Source organism: Euleptes europaea, chromosome 1, assembly GCF_029931775.1.
Source record: "Euleptes europaea isolate rEulEur1 chromosome 1, rEulEur1.hap1, whole genome shotgun sequence".
Classification (NCBI taxonomy): domain Eukaryota; kingdom Metazoa; phylum Chordata; class Lepidosauria; order Squamata; family Sphaerodactylidae; genus Euleptes; species Euleptes europaea.
The window spans coordinates 173,611,809-173,628,221 of NC_079312.1; the positions used below are offsets into that span (position 1 = coordinate 173,611,809).

General features: G+C 42.5%; 2 protein-coding genes across 2 annotated transcripts; one reads left to right on the top strand and one right to left on the bottom strand.

Moving 5' to 3' along the window:
- The first annotated feature begins 3,694 nt into the window (after window positions 1-3,694).
- Window positions 3,695-4,645, top strand: LOC130477780 (olfactory receptor 13H1-like). The gene has a single exon (XM_056849844.1). The coding sequence runs from the start codon at window positions 3,695-3,697 to the stop codon at window positions 4,643-4,645; it is 951 nt and encodes a 316-aa protein (XP_056705822.1).
- A 4,481-nt stretch (window positions 4,646-9,126) lies between these two features.
- On the bottom strand, window positions 9,127-10,080 carry LOC130477786 (olfactory receptor 10J1-like). Its single transcript, XM_056849857.1, has one exon. It carries the CDS (start codon window positions 10,078-10,080, stop codon window positions 9,127-9,129), a length of 954 nt encoding a protein of 317 aa, XP_056705835.1.
- Window positions 10,081-16,413: the final 6,333 nt, after the last annotated feature.

Consider the following 16,413-nt stretch of genomic DNA (forward strand, 5'->3'; position numbering starts at 1 on the left):
AATACAGCTTGAATTGGTATAAGCATACAAATATTTTTCTTGTAGTTTGTTAATATTGGAGTCTTGTGCTGCTTCTTGGGTTGTGACACACACTTTGCAGCATTGGTGTTTCTGTTCATTCACCACCGGGCACCTGGCAACCCTAGTCACTCCACCGACAACTCTGGGGCTTTGTTTTGATAATGTTTGCATTTTCCGACCATCAGAGGTCGCCTTGCTCTCCCCTCACCTTTCTGTGCATTTCGCCCCATGTTTTCTGGATTCTTCTTTAGCCAGCATCCAGAAAACGCTTGCAAAATGCGCAGGAAATGCGCGGGGAGAGCAAGGTGACCTCTGACAGTCAGGAAATGCATGCATATTCAAAGCAAAGCCCCGAAGTAGTCAGCAGGGTGACTGTGAGGGGAAAGCCATGCATAAATGGCCTTAGAAGAGTGTACTCTCATTAGGATTGCACCATTAGAATCCTAATAAATAAACTGTGGGGGTGGGGGGGTTGTGGGGGGGGGGTTTGTAGCAACTTAGAGACCAACAAGATTTTCATGGTATATCCTCAGATATGGTCTCTAATGAAGGGAGCTATGACTCTTGAAAGCTCATAACCCCCAAATCTTGAGGGTCTCTAAGGTACCATTGGTCTCAAATCTAGCTCTTCTTCTGCAGGCCAATACGTCTATCCTCCTGAAACAGTCCCCCTCCCACATAAATCTCTCATGCAATAAAGACAATCTAAATGTCTGGGCTGACTGAATCACTTGGGACAGGAAGGCATTGCTTTGTAGTGATGGTGTTCCCACCTGGCTCTCCAGTACTAGAAGGCATCAGTAAGTGAATATAGATCTACCCCACTGAGTTCATTCTTTTTGGGGCTGCAGGAGGGCTCCTTCCCCCACCCCCATTCCTGTCCCTTAATATTTTAATCCTGAGTGGAGGGGTAGATGGATATGTTCTCCTGCTTGGTTGGATGCATCTTGAACTGCCATTTTGGCTGATAATCCTAGAAAAAAATCAACACCCAGCACAAGTGAAGATATTAATTGCGTATTTGAGACCTATTCTCGGGGGTTAGCATAATCCTGCCTGTACTGCTGACATCTGAAATAGCTCAGGGATATAAAGGCTATTGGTAAATGCTTTTGAGGGTATAATTAGATATTTGCTTGTTTGTTTTCATTATGTCCTATGGAGGAAAAATACATTGGCTTCCAGTTAGGTGGTGTGCAGCCTGATGCTATAAATGTTTACTCTGCTGTAAGTCCAGGGCTTTTTTATGATGGTACTCATTGGTACTGAGTACCGGCACCTTCTTTCAGGGCTCTCCCAAGTCTTGGAGCCAGCGTGGCGTAGTGGTTAAGAGCAGTGGCTTGGAGCGGTGGAGTCTGATCTGGAGAACCAGGTTTGATTCCCCATTCCTCCACATGAGTGGCGGAGGCTAATCTGGTGAACTGGATTTGTTTCCCCACTCCTACACACGAAGCCAACTGGGTGACCTTGGGCAAGTCATGCTCCCTCAGCCTCACCCACCTCACAGGGTGTCTGTTGTGGGGAGGGAAGCCGATTGTAAGCCAATTTGATTCTGCCTTAAGTGGCAGAGAAAGTCTGCATATAAAAACCAACTCTTCTTCCTCTTCATAGCTGGCCCACCCCACTCAGCCAAAGAAACAGAGAGTGGACACGGAGGAATAGGCTAGTGGTGATCTGAGAGCGAGAGAAGACTGGTGGAATTCTGCACAGTCATTCATATATGAATGAATAGAGACACCTTTTTTCCTTTTTACAAAAAGATCAATGTGTACATCTCATTGTGTTCAGTACACAATGTTCAGTACACGCTGGGGAGCCAGTGTGGTGCAGTGGTTAGGAGTGGTGGTCTCTAATCTGGTGAACCGGGTTAGTTTCCCCGCTCCTACACATGAAGCCAGCTGGATGACCTTGGGATAGTCACAGTTCTCTCCGAACTCTTCAGCCTCACCGACCTCACAAGGTGTCAGTTGTGGGGAGAGGAAGGGAAGGAGACTGTAAGCCAGTTTGAGACTCTTTAAATCAGCATATAAAACCAACTCCTCTTCTTCTTCAGTAGGCTTCCTCTTAGGTGAATGCATTCAGGATTGAACTTTAATATCGGCCAGGTGTGACTTGACCTCTGATACATAAGGATAAATATATATATCATTTATGGCCATGAGCATTTCTGAAAATATTGGACTTGATACAATACTCTTCATATTGGAAACCTTTTTATAGACATCCAAATAGAAACCATCATGCTGATTAAGGTATTTAAACATCTCTTGAATTAATCCAATTTCATTGGATTTAGCTTTTCAATTGTAAATTGCATTGGACTCATTTGAATCTCGTGCCGAAAGACAGATGAGAAATGAAGTAAAAATATGAATACAATTGTCAGGGTTCTTATTCCTACAATATTCTGATACAATTAAAGTAACCAACGTTAGTCAGACAAAGTATGCCTAATTTGGTAACTGCTCATGGATTTTTCTAAAAAATGTTTGCTTTGATTCTTAGTTCAGTGCCATCATAAAAGGGTTTTTTTGTAATCCCAACAATTTCAAATCCCTGCATCGTTATTTATGAGATGGTTTTACATTCTTTTAGAAACAGCCCTAAAATGCAATTAGAACCAGCTGACAATATGTTTCTCTGAAGACAATTGTTTGCTGGAAGGTCAGAAGATAAGGTGAGTCCTTCATGGTTCTTTTCACTATTCACTGCAAATGTTAAAAAAAAAAAAAGGTGTAGTCAAAACAGTGCCCTGATGTGGATCTTTTTTTATATATAATATATTTTATTTAATTTTTCAGGGAATAGAAAGAAAAAGGAATAGGGAAAAAGGGGAAAGATTATATTTCTGTGTCCAAGTTTAGTCAATACACAACAAACGTACATCTGAAATCAATTTAACTTGAAGTACACCCTGTAGTTTCTGAGACTGTCTATTAATGCCCCGTATTACTTCTCTTTTTTACAATAAGATACGTTAAAATTTCATACTAATAATTTCCCTAGTAATAATATAGATATCCTCTGCATTTTCATGGTAGTTCTGAAAGCATGAACATTTGGGAAGGATATCAACGCTTTGATCAAGGAATTGTATGAAATGGTTGTTTACTCAGGTAAATATTTTCATGGTATGTTTGTTCTATTAAATATGATCATTCTGTCACTTATTCTTGTTAGTGTTTCGAATGGGGATTGGGGTCTCCCTTGTCCTGCCCAACGTTCTAATCACTGCGCTGTATTGGCTGTCCGGCATTCCTTCTCAGCTGGGAAATTCTAGGAATTGATCCTGGGATCTTGGGCATGTTATCAGGTGTCATAATAGCCTCTCAGAACTTTCCAGATCTTGGTCTATTGGCCAGGGACTGGGGCCACAGTATTCTTCTCCTAGGATCTGAAGCCAAAGGAACAATTACTGGTTGTTAAACCATTCCTTTTCATCTGAAATGATATCAAGATTCTAAACATTTCTTCACAATGAACACTGCAAAAAAGAGCTTGTGTTCCAAGCCTGTGAAATTCATTTTCTTAAAAAGTGACATTGAATTCAGCATGCAAAGAAGAAGGAGTGAAACAAAAGATGTATTATCAGTCTACCATTAATAATTAGGAGAACATTATCTCATATTCATATTTTGTCTGTTTTTGCCATTGTTGCAGATAGTTGCACACCATGGGAAGATTTTTCACCGACCCTGTGAATGATAATGAGACTGAGCCAGAGATCTTCCTACTGACTGGTCTCTCCAGCCAGCCCCATATGCGTCTTGTGCTCTTTTTTGTGTTTTTAATCCTTTACTTGATCACCATTTTGGGAAATGGACTCATCGTCCTATTGATCATAGTTGATTCGCACCTCCACACTCCCATGTATTTCTTCCTAGGAAATCTCTCCTTTGTGGACATCTGCTATACTTCCAGCACGATCCCACAGATGTTGGTCCACAGCTTTGCAAAAAGACCCACCATCTCCAATGCTAGATGTTTTATCCAGATGTGCATCTCCCTCTTCCTCGGAGTGGCTGAATGCATTTTGCTGGCTGTCATGGCATATGACCGTTATGTGGCCATATGCAGCCCACTTCACTACACGCTTATCATAAACAGAAAGATGTGTGGCTGGTTGGCTGCCGTCTCATGGGTCTTGGCTTTCCTTCTGACCATTGTACCGTCCTTCTCAATGAAGATCCAGCTGTGTGGCCACAACGTCATTGATCATTTTATGTGTGAGGTGCAGGCTGTTGTGAAGCTGGCATGCTCAGATATCTCGGCAAATGTGGGCCTCATGTCGGGGAGCAGTGTTTTCACCCTCCTAGTGCCATTTGCCTTCATCCTGGTGACCTATGTACGCATTGCTCTGGCAGTGTTGAGGATACGCTCAGAACAGAGTTGGAAAAAAGCCCTCTCTACCTGTGGTTCTCACCTTACAGTGGTTGGGATCTTCTATGGCACAGCAATGGTAATGTACTTGAGACCACAAAACAGATCCTCAGAGCAGGACAAATTTCTTGCTATCATGTATGTGGTGGTCACCCCCATGCTTAATCCTTTGATTTACAGCTTGCGGAATAAGGATGTGAAGCAAGCCTTGGGGAGAATAATGGGAAGGAAAATGGATCCCTAAAGACTAGTAGATGTATGTCTGCTGATTTCAGTACTTCTTTTAGGTACCAGAGTTCCATTCTGACCTTCCGGCAATGCAATTGTACCTTAATATTCTTGCTTAATAAATAAAGGGTTTCTTTAGCTACTGAAAAACCAATGTGGCATGAGCTTTCACTTAAGCTGATTTAAAAAAATTTTCCTGCTTCCAGGAAACTTGAGAAACTTTAGTTCTTTAAGGAGGGCTCAGAATTTCTCAAAGAGTATCCTCAGAATTGTCGTTACAAGTCCCAGGATGCTTTGGGAGAACCCATAGCATTTAAGCTGGAATAGAACTGAAATTTATTTTCGTATTTATATACACACAGTTTTCTTGCTTATATACTAGCTTTCCTGATTGCTCAAGCCCGCTAACTACATTAATTATTAGCATATCAATCCATAGATAAAACTATCTTAGAACTGCCCAAGACAATCCATAAAGTCATACAATGAGGAACCTTATAAGCCCGTTCACACTTCAGTCAATTTGAAATGAATTTGATTGATAAAACAATGCTCAGTGTTCATAGTGCTTACATTATTCATCTCCCTATTTCTGTTTATAATCCCATATATACTATTGATGGTGCTTCATTTCTGACAAACCACCTTTTTCTTAGGAGATCTGCAGCAGACATCTATCAATGTGTTACCTTTTTGAACTCCAAACTGATTGGATCGATGTGGTATTTTTTCTTTTTGGTAACATTTTGAAAATTCTGTCCTTATCTCCGCTAGAATAGCTGAAAGTATCTAATTTCTGAGCCATAGTATAACTAATGAAAAGAGACGTGTGCTGGTACAACAAGGTTAAAAAGAATAACAGCACCATCTCAAAGATATGTAGTAAAGAATGATTTACCTTCACAATGAATGAATAACCTTCACAACACAAACATGAATCATGTAATAAAATTAACACAAATCGGTTACTTCACCAACAAAATTCTTTTCTGATGTTCATAGAAGTTCAAAGCCAATCAGGTGAGTGGCATAAGGTTCCAACGAAAATGCAAAACTGTAATCCAGTATATAATTGTAGTCCAAGTCCAAAGACTTTCCTCACTGCCAAGTCCAGAAACTTTCCAATCCAAACAGGTCCAATCCAAAACGGCACCTCCGGATAGGTGATTGTTTCACAATACGAAATTGCTTCTTCAGTTGATTAATATTGCCTTGGTGATCTTGGATTCGAGTAATTATGATTCAGAAAACTTAAGACAGCTGAACAATCGCTCTTTTTATTCTCCTTTGAGGTCTGATCCTACACCTAGGGTGATGAATGTCATTAAATCCGTTGTATATGAGGGATTGGCACTTAATTATATTAACAAGGCAACCGCAGACTTCTTAAGAGTTAGGTATCCTAGAGTGCCTATCTTTTATTCCTTACCGAAAATACATAAAACACTGTTGAACCCACCAGGTCATCCGATTATTTCTGCAATTGGCAGCTTACTGGAGCCTATATCCCGATATGTTGATTCATTTCTACAGCCCTTCAGTAAATGTACCGTTTCTTACATTAAGGACACCAGTGAATTCATTACAAAAATAGAGGATTTCCCACTTACTGATGAAACTGCTTTTGTTACCCTTGACGTTGCTTCACTATACACGAACATTCCTTTGGAAGATGTTAGAAATATTATTGAAAGGAAACTTAACACCAGAGAAGACCTGTCTGTACCTACTCATTTCATTTTAAGTCTCATTGACATACTGTTTGAGAACAATTTTTTCCGGTACAAAGACCTATTTTATTTACAGACGCAAGGTGTAGCAATGGGCGCGGCGTGCGCCCCTTCGGTCGCAAATATTTACATGGTGGCCTTTGAGAATAATTTGTTATTAGAGAGTGTTTTTTTCAAGGATCATGTTCTATTTTATGTTCGGTACATAGATGATCTTTTTTGTATATTGGACAATAGTGCATCTTACCCCATCTTACTGCAGTGGATTAATTCTCTTAATCCCCATTTACAATTCACGGGTTCTGTAGATTCACATTCTATAGCCTACCTTGACTTGACGGTCTTTAGGACCATGGAGAATAAGTCTGCCGTGAAACCGTACCGCAAACCCACAGACGTGGGAGCGGGACTTCATTTTACCTCTCACCATCCCCTCCATCTATGGCTTAATCTTCCTATCAGCCAATTTTTTCAGATTAAAACGCAGTTCCACCCATGATCGAGATTTCGTTTGTGCAGCCTCCTTAGCAGCAGGTTTCACATCAGAGGATTTCAACCCCAGGTGATCCAGAATGCTCTGACCCGAGCAGCCGCTACCCCCAGGGATAAACTGCTGCAACCATTGACACGCAGTCGGTCTAGTAAGACTAGAATTTTTGCTACCTTGGAATACAACCATCTCTCCTATGACATCCAGAAGATCGTGCGCAAACATTGGCACGTATTATTTAATGTGCCTGGATGTGGTGAATTTCCTTTGTTTGGGCTGAGAAAGACCAAGTCCTTGCGTAATTATTTGGTCAAAACGGACCGTTTAGACAGTAAGCAAGAATCGAAACCGAAGGGTCACTTTAAATGCGGCTCTTGTGCAATGTGCGCGTATTGCTTGCTGGTTAAGGAAGTAAGCTCCTCTAATACTAATTTTACATTCACACTTAATCAATTTACTAATTGTAGTTCTTCCAACGTGGTGTACGGAATTTTTTGTCCATGTTTTTTATTATACATCGGTTCGACCACGAGACAATAAAAAATCCGTATCGGTGAGCATCGGGCAAGGATACGCTCCCACACACGTGAGACTCCGTTAACCAATCACTATCTAGAGAAAGGCCACACAGACAAGGATCTCTTATTTTTTGCCTTATGGCAATACAAACCTCGCCCTTACAACCAAGAAGATGTTGCCAAATTACTACACAGGCATGAAATGAGATTTATCCATCTTTTTAAATCTATGACGCCATTAGGTCTGAACAATGAATTTGAATTGTCTTGCTATCTTTAAATGAAGGCATCCAACCACGCCTACAGGTGTAGGCTATCTGGGAATAAGGATTTATTCTATGCGGGTTTTGCACTCAGTACCAGCCAAGGCAAAGCCTGAGGAACTGTGAGAGACGGCTGGTCCGATGCTGGTAAGCTGAAACTCATGTTCTTGTTCCTTTTGAATATTTGGGATGGTTTCTTATAGGCATGTTATAGCTCACTGTATGATGTTGTTTTCCAGAGGCCTTTGTGCCCTATAAATAAGCTTTTCGTTATCTATAAGGATTAAGGATTAAAAGTATCAAGGCAATATTAATCAACTGAAGCAATTTCGTATTGTGAAACAATCACCTATCCGGAGGTGCCGTTTTGGATTGGACCTGTTTGGATTGGAAAGTTTCTGGACTTGGCAGTGAGGAAAGTCTTTGGACTTGGACTACAATTATATACTGGATTACAGTTTTGCATTTTCGTTGGAACCTTATGCCACTCACCTGATTGGCTTTGAACTTCTATGAACATCAGAAAAGAATTTTGTTGGTGAAGTAACCGATTTGTGTTAATTTTATTACATGATTCATGTTTGTGTTGTGAAGGTTATTCATTCATTGTGAAGGTAAATCATTCTTTACTACATATCTTTGAGCTGGTGCTGTTATTCTTTTTAACCTTGTTGTATCAGCACACGTCTCTTTTCATTAGTTATACTCCCTGGAGGCTGGCAACCCTAGTTTGGGGAGGGAGCACAGCAGGGATGTGGCCTGATCTGGATGTAGGCAACCTTACTATCACTATATCTAAGAGTAAAATGCCTGGCCCCTACTGAGATGTTGAAAGCAGCAAAATCAGGCCATCCCCAGATAAGGTTGCTATACATTAGTAGTAGTAGTAGTAGTAGTTTTTTATTACAGTCATAGACGAGTACTATAAGACATACACTACGGGGGGAATTTCCACTTTAAGCCTCACGGTTTTGTTTTGTTTTGTTGTTTTTTGGTTGTGGTTTTTTGTTTTTGCTGTCAAGTCACAGCTGACTTAAGATGAACCTGTAGGGTTTTCAAGGCAAGAGACATTAGAAGGTGGTTTGTCATTGCCTGCCACCATTTCATGCCCCTGGTATTACCTTGGAGGTCTCCCATCCAAATACTAACCAGGATCAGGGGCTGAGAGAACTGTGACTGGTCCAAGGTCACCCAGCACGTTCAGGGGCTGAGAGAACTGTGACTGGTCCAAGGTCACCCAGCACGTTTCTGTGGTGGGAATTTGAACCTGGTTTTCCCAGATCCTAGTCCGACACCTTAACCACTACACCAGCCTGGCTCTCAAGCCCCACAGAACTTGGTACATGTAGACCATACATTCCCATGGTGACAACTGATCCTACTTGAACTTTCCTTGATACAAGGAGTCTAGAATTAGTGTCTTCTTAAACTTGGAAAGTTAAGTAGGACCATGTTTGCTTCACTGTTGCTACTCCATCTTTGCCAGAGTAATTAGACTATCCATTATGAAGAAAGAGACCCCTGATCACCACCCTCCGAAGTGCTCCCTTGACTTCATTGTTTCTTAGAGTGTAGATGAGAGGGTTGAGCATGGGAATAAGAATAGTATAAGACACTGCAAGGATGTGGTCCTTCCCTTCCATATAGCTGCTTTTAGGCTTGGCATACGTGATGATGGCACAGCCGTAATGTAGGATGACCACAGTCAAATGGGCTCCACAGGTGGAGAAGGCCTTGTGGCACCGCTGAGTTGAACCCATGTGCAGGGAAGCTACCAAGATGCAGGCATAAGAGAGCATGATGAGGGAGAAAGGGATGATAAGTGTCATGGCAACTAAAGTTGGGACGGTGACCTCAATGGTCCCATAACCAGGACACGTCCTGCTCAGAACAGGGGGGATGTCGCAGAAGAAGTGAGGGATATGGTTGGGAGCACAAAAAGGCAAGGAGAAAATCATGCCAGTGAGGCAGGACGAGAGCACAAAACCCCCACAGACGGAGCCCATGACTAGGCCCCAGCAGATCTGATGACTCATGAGAGCTCCATAGTGCAGTGGGCGGCAGATGGCCACATAACGATCCCACGCCATGGCAGTCAACAGCAGGCAGTCGGTCACACCTAAGGCCACAAAGAAGAACATTTGTGTGGCACATGAAGCCAGGGAAAGAGGCCTGCGGGGGGCCAGCAGGTCACAAAGCATCCGTGGTATCACCACCAGAGTATAGGCTGTCTCGGAGCAGGAGAGGCTACCCAGGAAGATATACATGGGGCTGTGAAGTACCGGATCAATCCACACCACAGCCATAATGAGTCCATTGCCGGCCAATGTCACTGCATACATCACTAAGAAGAGCCCAAACAGCAGGTGGGCCAATCCTGGGTGACTGGTGAACCCCAACAGGACAAACTCAGTCACCAAGGTCCAGTTGGTGGAAGGATCACAGACCATATCCTTGGCCTACAGGGCACATAACAAAAGAATACATACATTTAGAATCATAGAATCTCAGTGTGATATTGTTCAGGGCAGAATTGGCCATATAAACAGTATCATTAAAGTAAAGTAAAGAATCATTAGTTGAAAAGTTGAGGGCAGCAGGAAAAGAGGAAGACCCAACAAGAGATGGATTGACTCAATAAAGGAAGCCACAGCCCTCAATTTGCAAGACTTGAGCAAGGCTGTCAAAGATAGGACATTTTGGCAGACATTGATTCATAGGGTCGCCATGAGTCGGAAGTGACTTGACGGCACTTAACACACACACAGAATCATAAAATTATAGAGTTGGAAGGGACTACCAGAGGCATCTAGTCCAACCCCAGCACAATGCAGGAAATTCAGAACTCTCTCTCTCTCACACACAGTGACCCCTGCTCCACACCCAGAAGATGCCCCCGCCCAAAAAAACCTCCAAGATCCCTGGCCAATCTGGCCTGGAGGAAAATTGCTACCTGAACCCAAAGTGGCGATTAGCACTACCCTGGGCATGCAAGAAAGGGCCACGAGAGCCAAACACTGATGCAAACCTTCCTGCCCTCCCTCTCGGGATCTGCCTAGAAATATTGAAGAGCACAAAAAGAAATATACAGCAACAGAGGATGTACACCACCAACTGAGGAGTAGAAAATACCAAGAGAAAGAACTGTTTATTATGCATTTATTTAAAATGGGTAGTATCCTTCCACTCCAAGTGCAGAACACGTCATTCCCCTCTCCATTGTGCAATTCTTTCTGACTCCTGGAGGGTTCAGACCTGGGGATGGGGAGCTAGGGTTGCCACGTCCCTCTTCGCCACCAGCGGGAGGTTTTAAGTGTGGAGCCTGAAGAGGGCAGGGTTTAGGGAGGGGAGGGACTTCAATGCCACAGAGTTCAATTGCCAAAGTGGCCATTTTCTCCAGGAGAACTGATCTCTATTGCCTGGAGATCAGTTGTAATTGCTGGAGATCTCCAGCTACTACCTGGAGGTTGGCAACCCTATGTGGAGCCCATGTGGAGTAAGAGTGGCATGGGTTAAGGGCTGGGAGGCAGGAACGAAGAGAGACGAGAAGTTGAAATGGCTCCCCCTTCGGCATTCACAGCTCCACCGCCAAGAGGCAGCAGTTCCATCCCTTTGTCCGAGCTTGCTAAATTCCCATGTGTTTCCCCCGCACAACAGACTTTTACATACCCAGTGCAGCAGATGTATTTGCAGAAACCAATCCATTCACTGGATTGGAGTGTCTGCGTTGTTAAGTAGCATTAAATAAGTCAAAGGGTTTGCTTGTTACGTGTGAGGCCAAAAGGAATCTGCAGACTAGAGTTAACACATAGCCCCCTTGCTCAGCTAACTCAGACGTCACAACAATCTGCTTGGGTCAGGTAAGGTTCCCCCACCCTGTCCTCTAATTGTAGAGATGACAGATCAAGGGCTTACTGTTCAATCAATTGCACACTGGCATTCACCAAGTGGCATCTTTGTTCCTGAAAGAGGCTCTTCCTATTTAACAGTTGCCTGGCAGCCCAAGACTGGGGGAGGGGCTGTGGCTCAGTGGTAGAGCTCCTGCTTGACATGCTAGAAGGTCCCAGGTTCAATCCCCGGCATCTCCGGTTAAAAGGACTAGGCAGGTAGGTGATGTGAAAGACCTCAGCCTGAGACCCTGGAGAGCTGCTGCCGGTCTGACAATACTGACTTCGATGGGCCAAGGGGTCTGATTCAGTATTAGGCAGCTTCATGTGTTCGTGTGTGACTCAGCTGGTATAGCTTTCCTAGACGAGAGATGGAAGCATCTGATCATTTATAACACTGAAGTTTTGGAGAAGCATTTTTCTGGACAAGCGAGAAATGAATTCATCCTGTATGTTGAGAATAATTTTGGATGCCTCGCCTGTGGAATTTTTGCCACGACATTTGCTACAGCTGATGCTCCGGAGATGGAATTCTGCTTTTATGAACGGTCCAGACTGAAATTTATTACTTAGAATGAGCATAGCAAGTGACTGGAGAAGTGGGACCCACTGATTTTCTGCCAGGACAGTTGCCACGATAATGGCACAGTACTTTGATTTCAGGGAGCTGAGACTGGAATACCTGTACGTGGCACTACATTATAAGCACTGTATTGAGAAAGCACAGTGCCTTTTATGGATGTGTGGACCGCTAAATGATTCCTCAATATTTTACAGAATTTAAATTGGCAAAAGGAGAAATTCCAGGTATATTTTCTGTGCATGCGCATTAAAAAAAAAAAAGACATCACAGACTTCTACAGCTGCAAACTTAACTCAGGTTAACATCGGTTTTGTTAACTCAACTGATTTAAAAGAGCCAATTTTTCTGAAATTTAACCTGATGCGATCATTCTGTAAATAGGTTGTGTGCCAAATTTCAGACTGGGGGGAACAGATTGTCTGGAGCTTATAATAAATCTATAGAATAGAATAATCAATGTGGCCCAGTTTATGGAGCTGTTCCCACAGCTCTTTAATTTCAAAAGTATATAGTATATAAATTTCTTACCAATGTCTTGAATCATCCAGTGCTGTTTGTTCTCTGTGTCAGAAACTGACTTGTCTCTTTTTCCTTTTGCTGAGGCACTATATCTGAAATCATGAATACAAAGGAGTTGTATTTTTTATGTTTAGAACTGTAAATTATATTCCTTGGAGTAGCAGTATCCATCCAATTAGTTCAGGTTCAAAGCATTTGCTTCATTCTCGCATGCAAATCCATGCCATCTTTTCTCTGGACTTGATTAGTGCATTTTCCATCTCATGTCGCAGCCAGCTGAATATCTCTCATTATTTTTTTAAAAAAAGTTCTGTGTTAGAGGAGGTTATTTGCAAGTTACCTATTTTCTCATGAAAATCTCCATTCGATTTTGCAGTCATCGACGCTGAGTGAGTGATTGCCAGGCACTTTCGTCCTTGGGAAGAAGGTGGAGGGGGGGACCACATAAACAAGATCAATAGGTAACCCAATAAACACAAAACTAAAATAGCAGGCATCTGAATCAAAAATACATAAAAAATTTCCCTCAACACTCACACAGAAACCTATTACACCCACCTATCTCAGAGGGCTTTTAGAGGCCAACAATCCCAGGGCTCTTTTTCAAGTACATTCTTTTGGGCTACTGAATTTCCAAAACTTGTTGTTTGTTTTTAGTGCTTTTATTTCTTTTCTTTTCTTTTTTTGGACTACTGCCTAAATGCATTTTTATGCAATCCTTCCGGAGATGAGAAACATTCTTTAGTTTGTATTTTAAGTACATACATATATAAATCACAAATAGCAACCCCTTACTGAATAACCTATCATTTATCTCCAGTCTTGGTCACTAGCATTATGTACCGTTTACACATGCTGAAAGTTGTAGAAGGGAACGCACCAACGCAGACTGTAGCTGGTGGGTTCTGATTTCAAATGCTCTTGGACATATAGAAGAAGAAAAAGAATTGGTTTTATAGCCTGCTTTTCTCTACCTTTATGGAGTCTCACTCCTCAAAATTCCATGCAAGCAGAAAGCTAGCACAGTGCAGAAAAAGCTTCTACCTAGAGTCACCACTTGCTGTGCCGATTTTCTATTTACAATTTTTAAAAAGAGTAGAAGAATAAGAATGTAGGTATGATAGAGAAAAGTTTGATATTTTTTTTAGTTGTAAGAATAATTTTTAAAAATCCTGTTTATGTAGCTAGAGACAATGAAGAAAGCTGCCAGGAAAGCTGACAGGAAGAAAGTAGACTCCTTTGAAATGTGGTGTTGGAGGAGAGTGTTACAGATACCGTGGACTGCCAAAAAAACAAATCAGTGGGTTATAGATCAAACCAAGCCTGAACTGACCCTAGAAGCTAAAATGTCTAAACTCAGGCTATTGTATTTTGGTCACATTATGAGAAGGCAAGAGTCACTAGAAAAGACAGTCATGCTAGGAAAAGTTTAGGGCAGCAGGAAAAGAGGAAGACCCAACAAGAGATGAATTAACTCTAGAGAGGAAGCCACAGCCCTCAATTTGCAAGACCTGAGCAAGGCTGTCAAAGACAGGGCATTTTGGAGGACATTGATTCATAGGGTCGCCATGAGTCGGAAGCGACTTGACAGCACTTCACACATACACATGTAGCTAGAGAACAGGTTGTAATTTCATAATTAGATTTATATTCGATACCAACGAAAACGGATGTAAAAGTGGAAAAAACCATGAGGGGAACATTGCAAAATGTGATCTTCTACCTGTAGGCTGTGGTGAAGGGTCACATTTTGCAATGGTCCCCTATGTTTAAAAAAAAGCCTACTCCTTACCCCAGCAGAATCATGAAACCCAAAGCCCTTTAAGTATACAGAATTGTTGACCTTAGAATTTTGCTGTAAAACCTGAAAGGCGGGAATGGGGAGGCACAGAGTATGTGCAGTCATTCCTTACCTCCAAGTGCCTTGGGAAACAGTGTGTTATCTGTGCAGAAAACAAGCCGAGTGAGATTATAGACTCCACATCCTGAGAGATCGTGGAGTTTACAAGAAAACATTACTCAAGGGCTGGTTTGTAAGGATCGTTTAAAAAAAACTGGAATAATTACTTGCCAAACCTTGGGTGTGGCACCCAAACTGCTGAGATTCTCTGACTGGTGGTAAATACCAGCTTTGGGCCCTAGGGACTCTGCCCTTGTAGCTGCTGTGGGCAACATTACTATTCTTGATCTTCCTCCCTCTGGGAAAACGGTGCCTACTTCCCATGAAACTCTCTTCTGCAATATGCATATGTCTAGAAACATTGTACAGAAAGAAGCAGTGTTGCTGAACCACCATGTGGGTGGGGCCAATGGTTAGTTTCTATGCAGCACTTGGGGAGAAACAACCCATTGTGATTTGCTTCAGGTAAGTATATGGGTGCAATCCAGTGAAAGTTAATCATAACTAAAACCCTTGATAATGCTACCTTTGCAAGGTTGTGTATAGTGGTTCTAGTGTTGGAGCAGCCTAATAGCCCAGCTTAGCCTGAGAGGAGGAGGAGGAGGAGGAGAAGAAGAAAAAGAAGAAGAAGAATAGTTGGTTTTTATACCTTGCTTTTCTCTACCTTTAAGGAGTCTCACTCCTTAAAATTCCATGCAAACAGAAAGCTAGCACAGTGCAGAAATAGCTTCTACCTTGACTCTCTGCTTGCTGTGCCAATTTTCTATTTGCAAGAGGATTTAAAAAAAACATTAGGAAAACATTGCAAAATGTGGTCTTCTACCTGTTGGCTGTGGTGGAGGGTCACATTTTTGCAATGGTCCCCTATGTTTGAAAAAAATTATAGAAGCCACATCCTGAGAGGTCAAGGCAAAACCAGTTCTCCAGATCAGAGTCCACCTCTCCAAACCACCGCTCTTAACCACTACACCACGCTGGCTCTCTATAAGAACTTGGAAGCTAAGCAGGGTTGGCCATGATTACTACTTGGAAGGGAGAACACCAAGGAAAACCAGGGTTTCTTTGTAGAGGAAGGCAATGACCAACCTCTGCTCATCTCTTGCCTTGAACAACCAGTGGATGGGGGCGTCGGAAGTTGGCCCTGGTTAGGGCCTGGATGGGAGATCACCAAGGAAGTCCAAGGTTGCTATACAGAGGCAGGCAATAGAAAACCACCTCTGAACATCTCTTGCCTTGAAAACTATGTGCATTTGGAACACTCAATAGCAAAATGGTACAATTCAGTTTTGGCATATTAGGGTTTTTATCTTGCGGTGCTGAAAGTTTAACATGTTTGTTGCCCAGCACGTACCAGGTGTTAATAACAGCATTGTTGATATGCTGTCTTCTTCTCAGGTAGGACAATTCTGAGTTTGGTACCAAAGGCTAACAGGAAGCCAGAAGAACCTCTGGAATCATAGTGCAGGGAAGCCATCAGAGTAACTGAGGGATCTTCGATCCCTAGTTCCAGGACGGCCTATGGCAGGTTTCTTAAGGCTTTTCAGGAGTTTAGGAATAGGGTTACTAAGTCCCTCTTTGCCACCAGCGGGAGGTTTTTGGGGTGGAGCCTGAGAAGGGTGGGGTTTGGGTAGGGGAAGAACTTCAATGCCATAGAGTCCAATTGCCAAATCGGCCATTTTCTCCAGGGGAACTGATCTCTATCAGCTGGAGATCAGCTGTCGTAGCAAAAGATCTCCAGCTATTACCTGGAGGTTGGCGACCCTATTTAAGAAGCAGGTAGGCCTGGAAGGACTTGACCTGGATGGTTGGGGTTGCCAGCTCCCTCTTCACTACCAATTTCCAAATCTCTTGATATATGTACAGTGGTGTCTAATTTTCTCCCCCTCTTCACTAC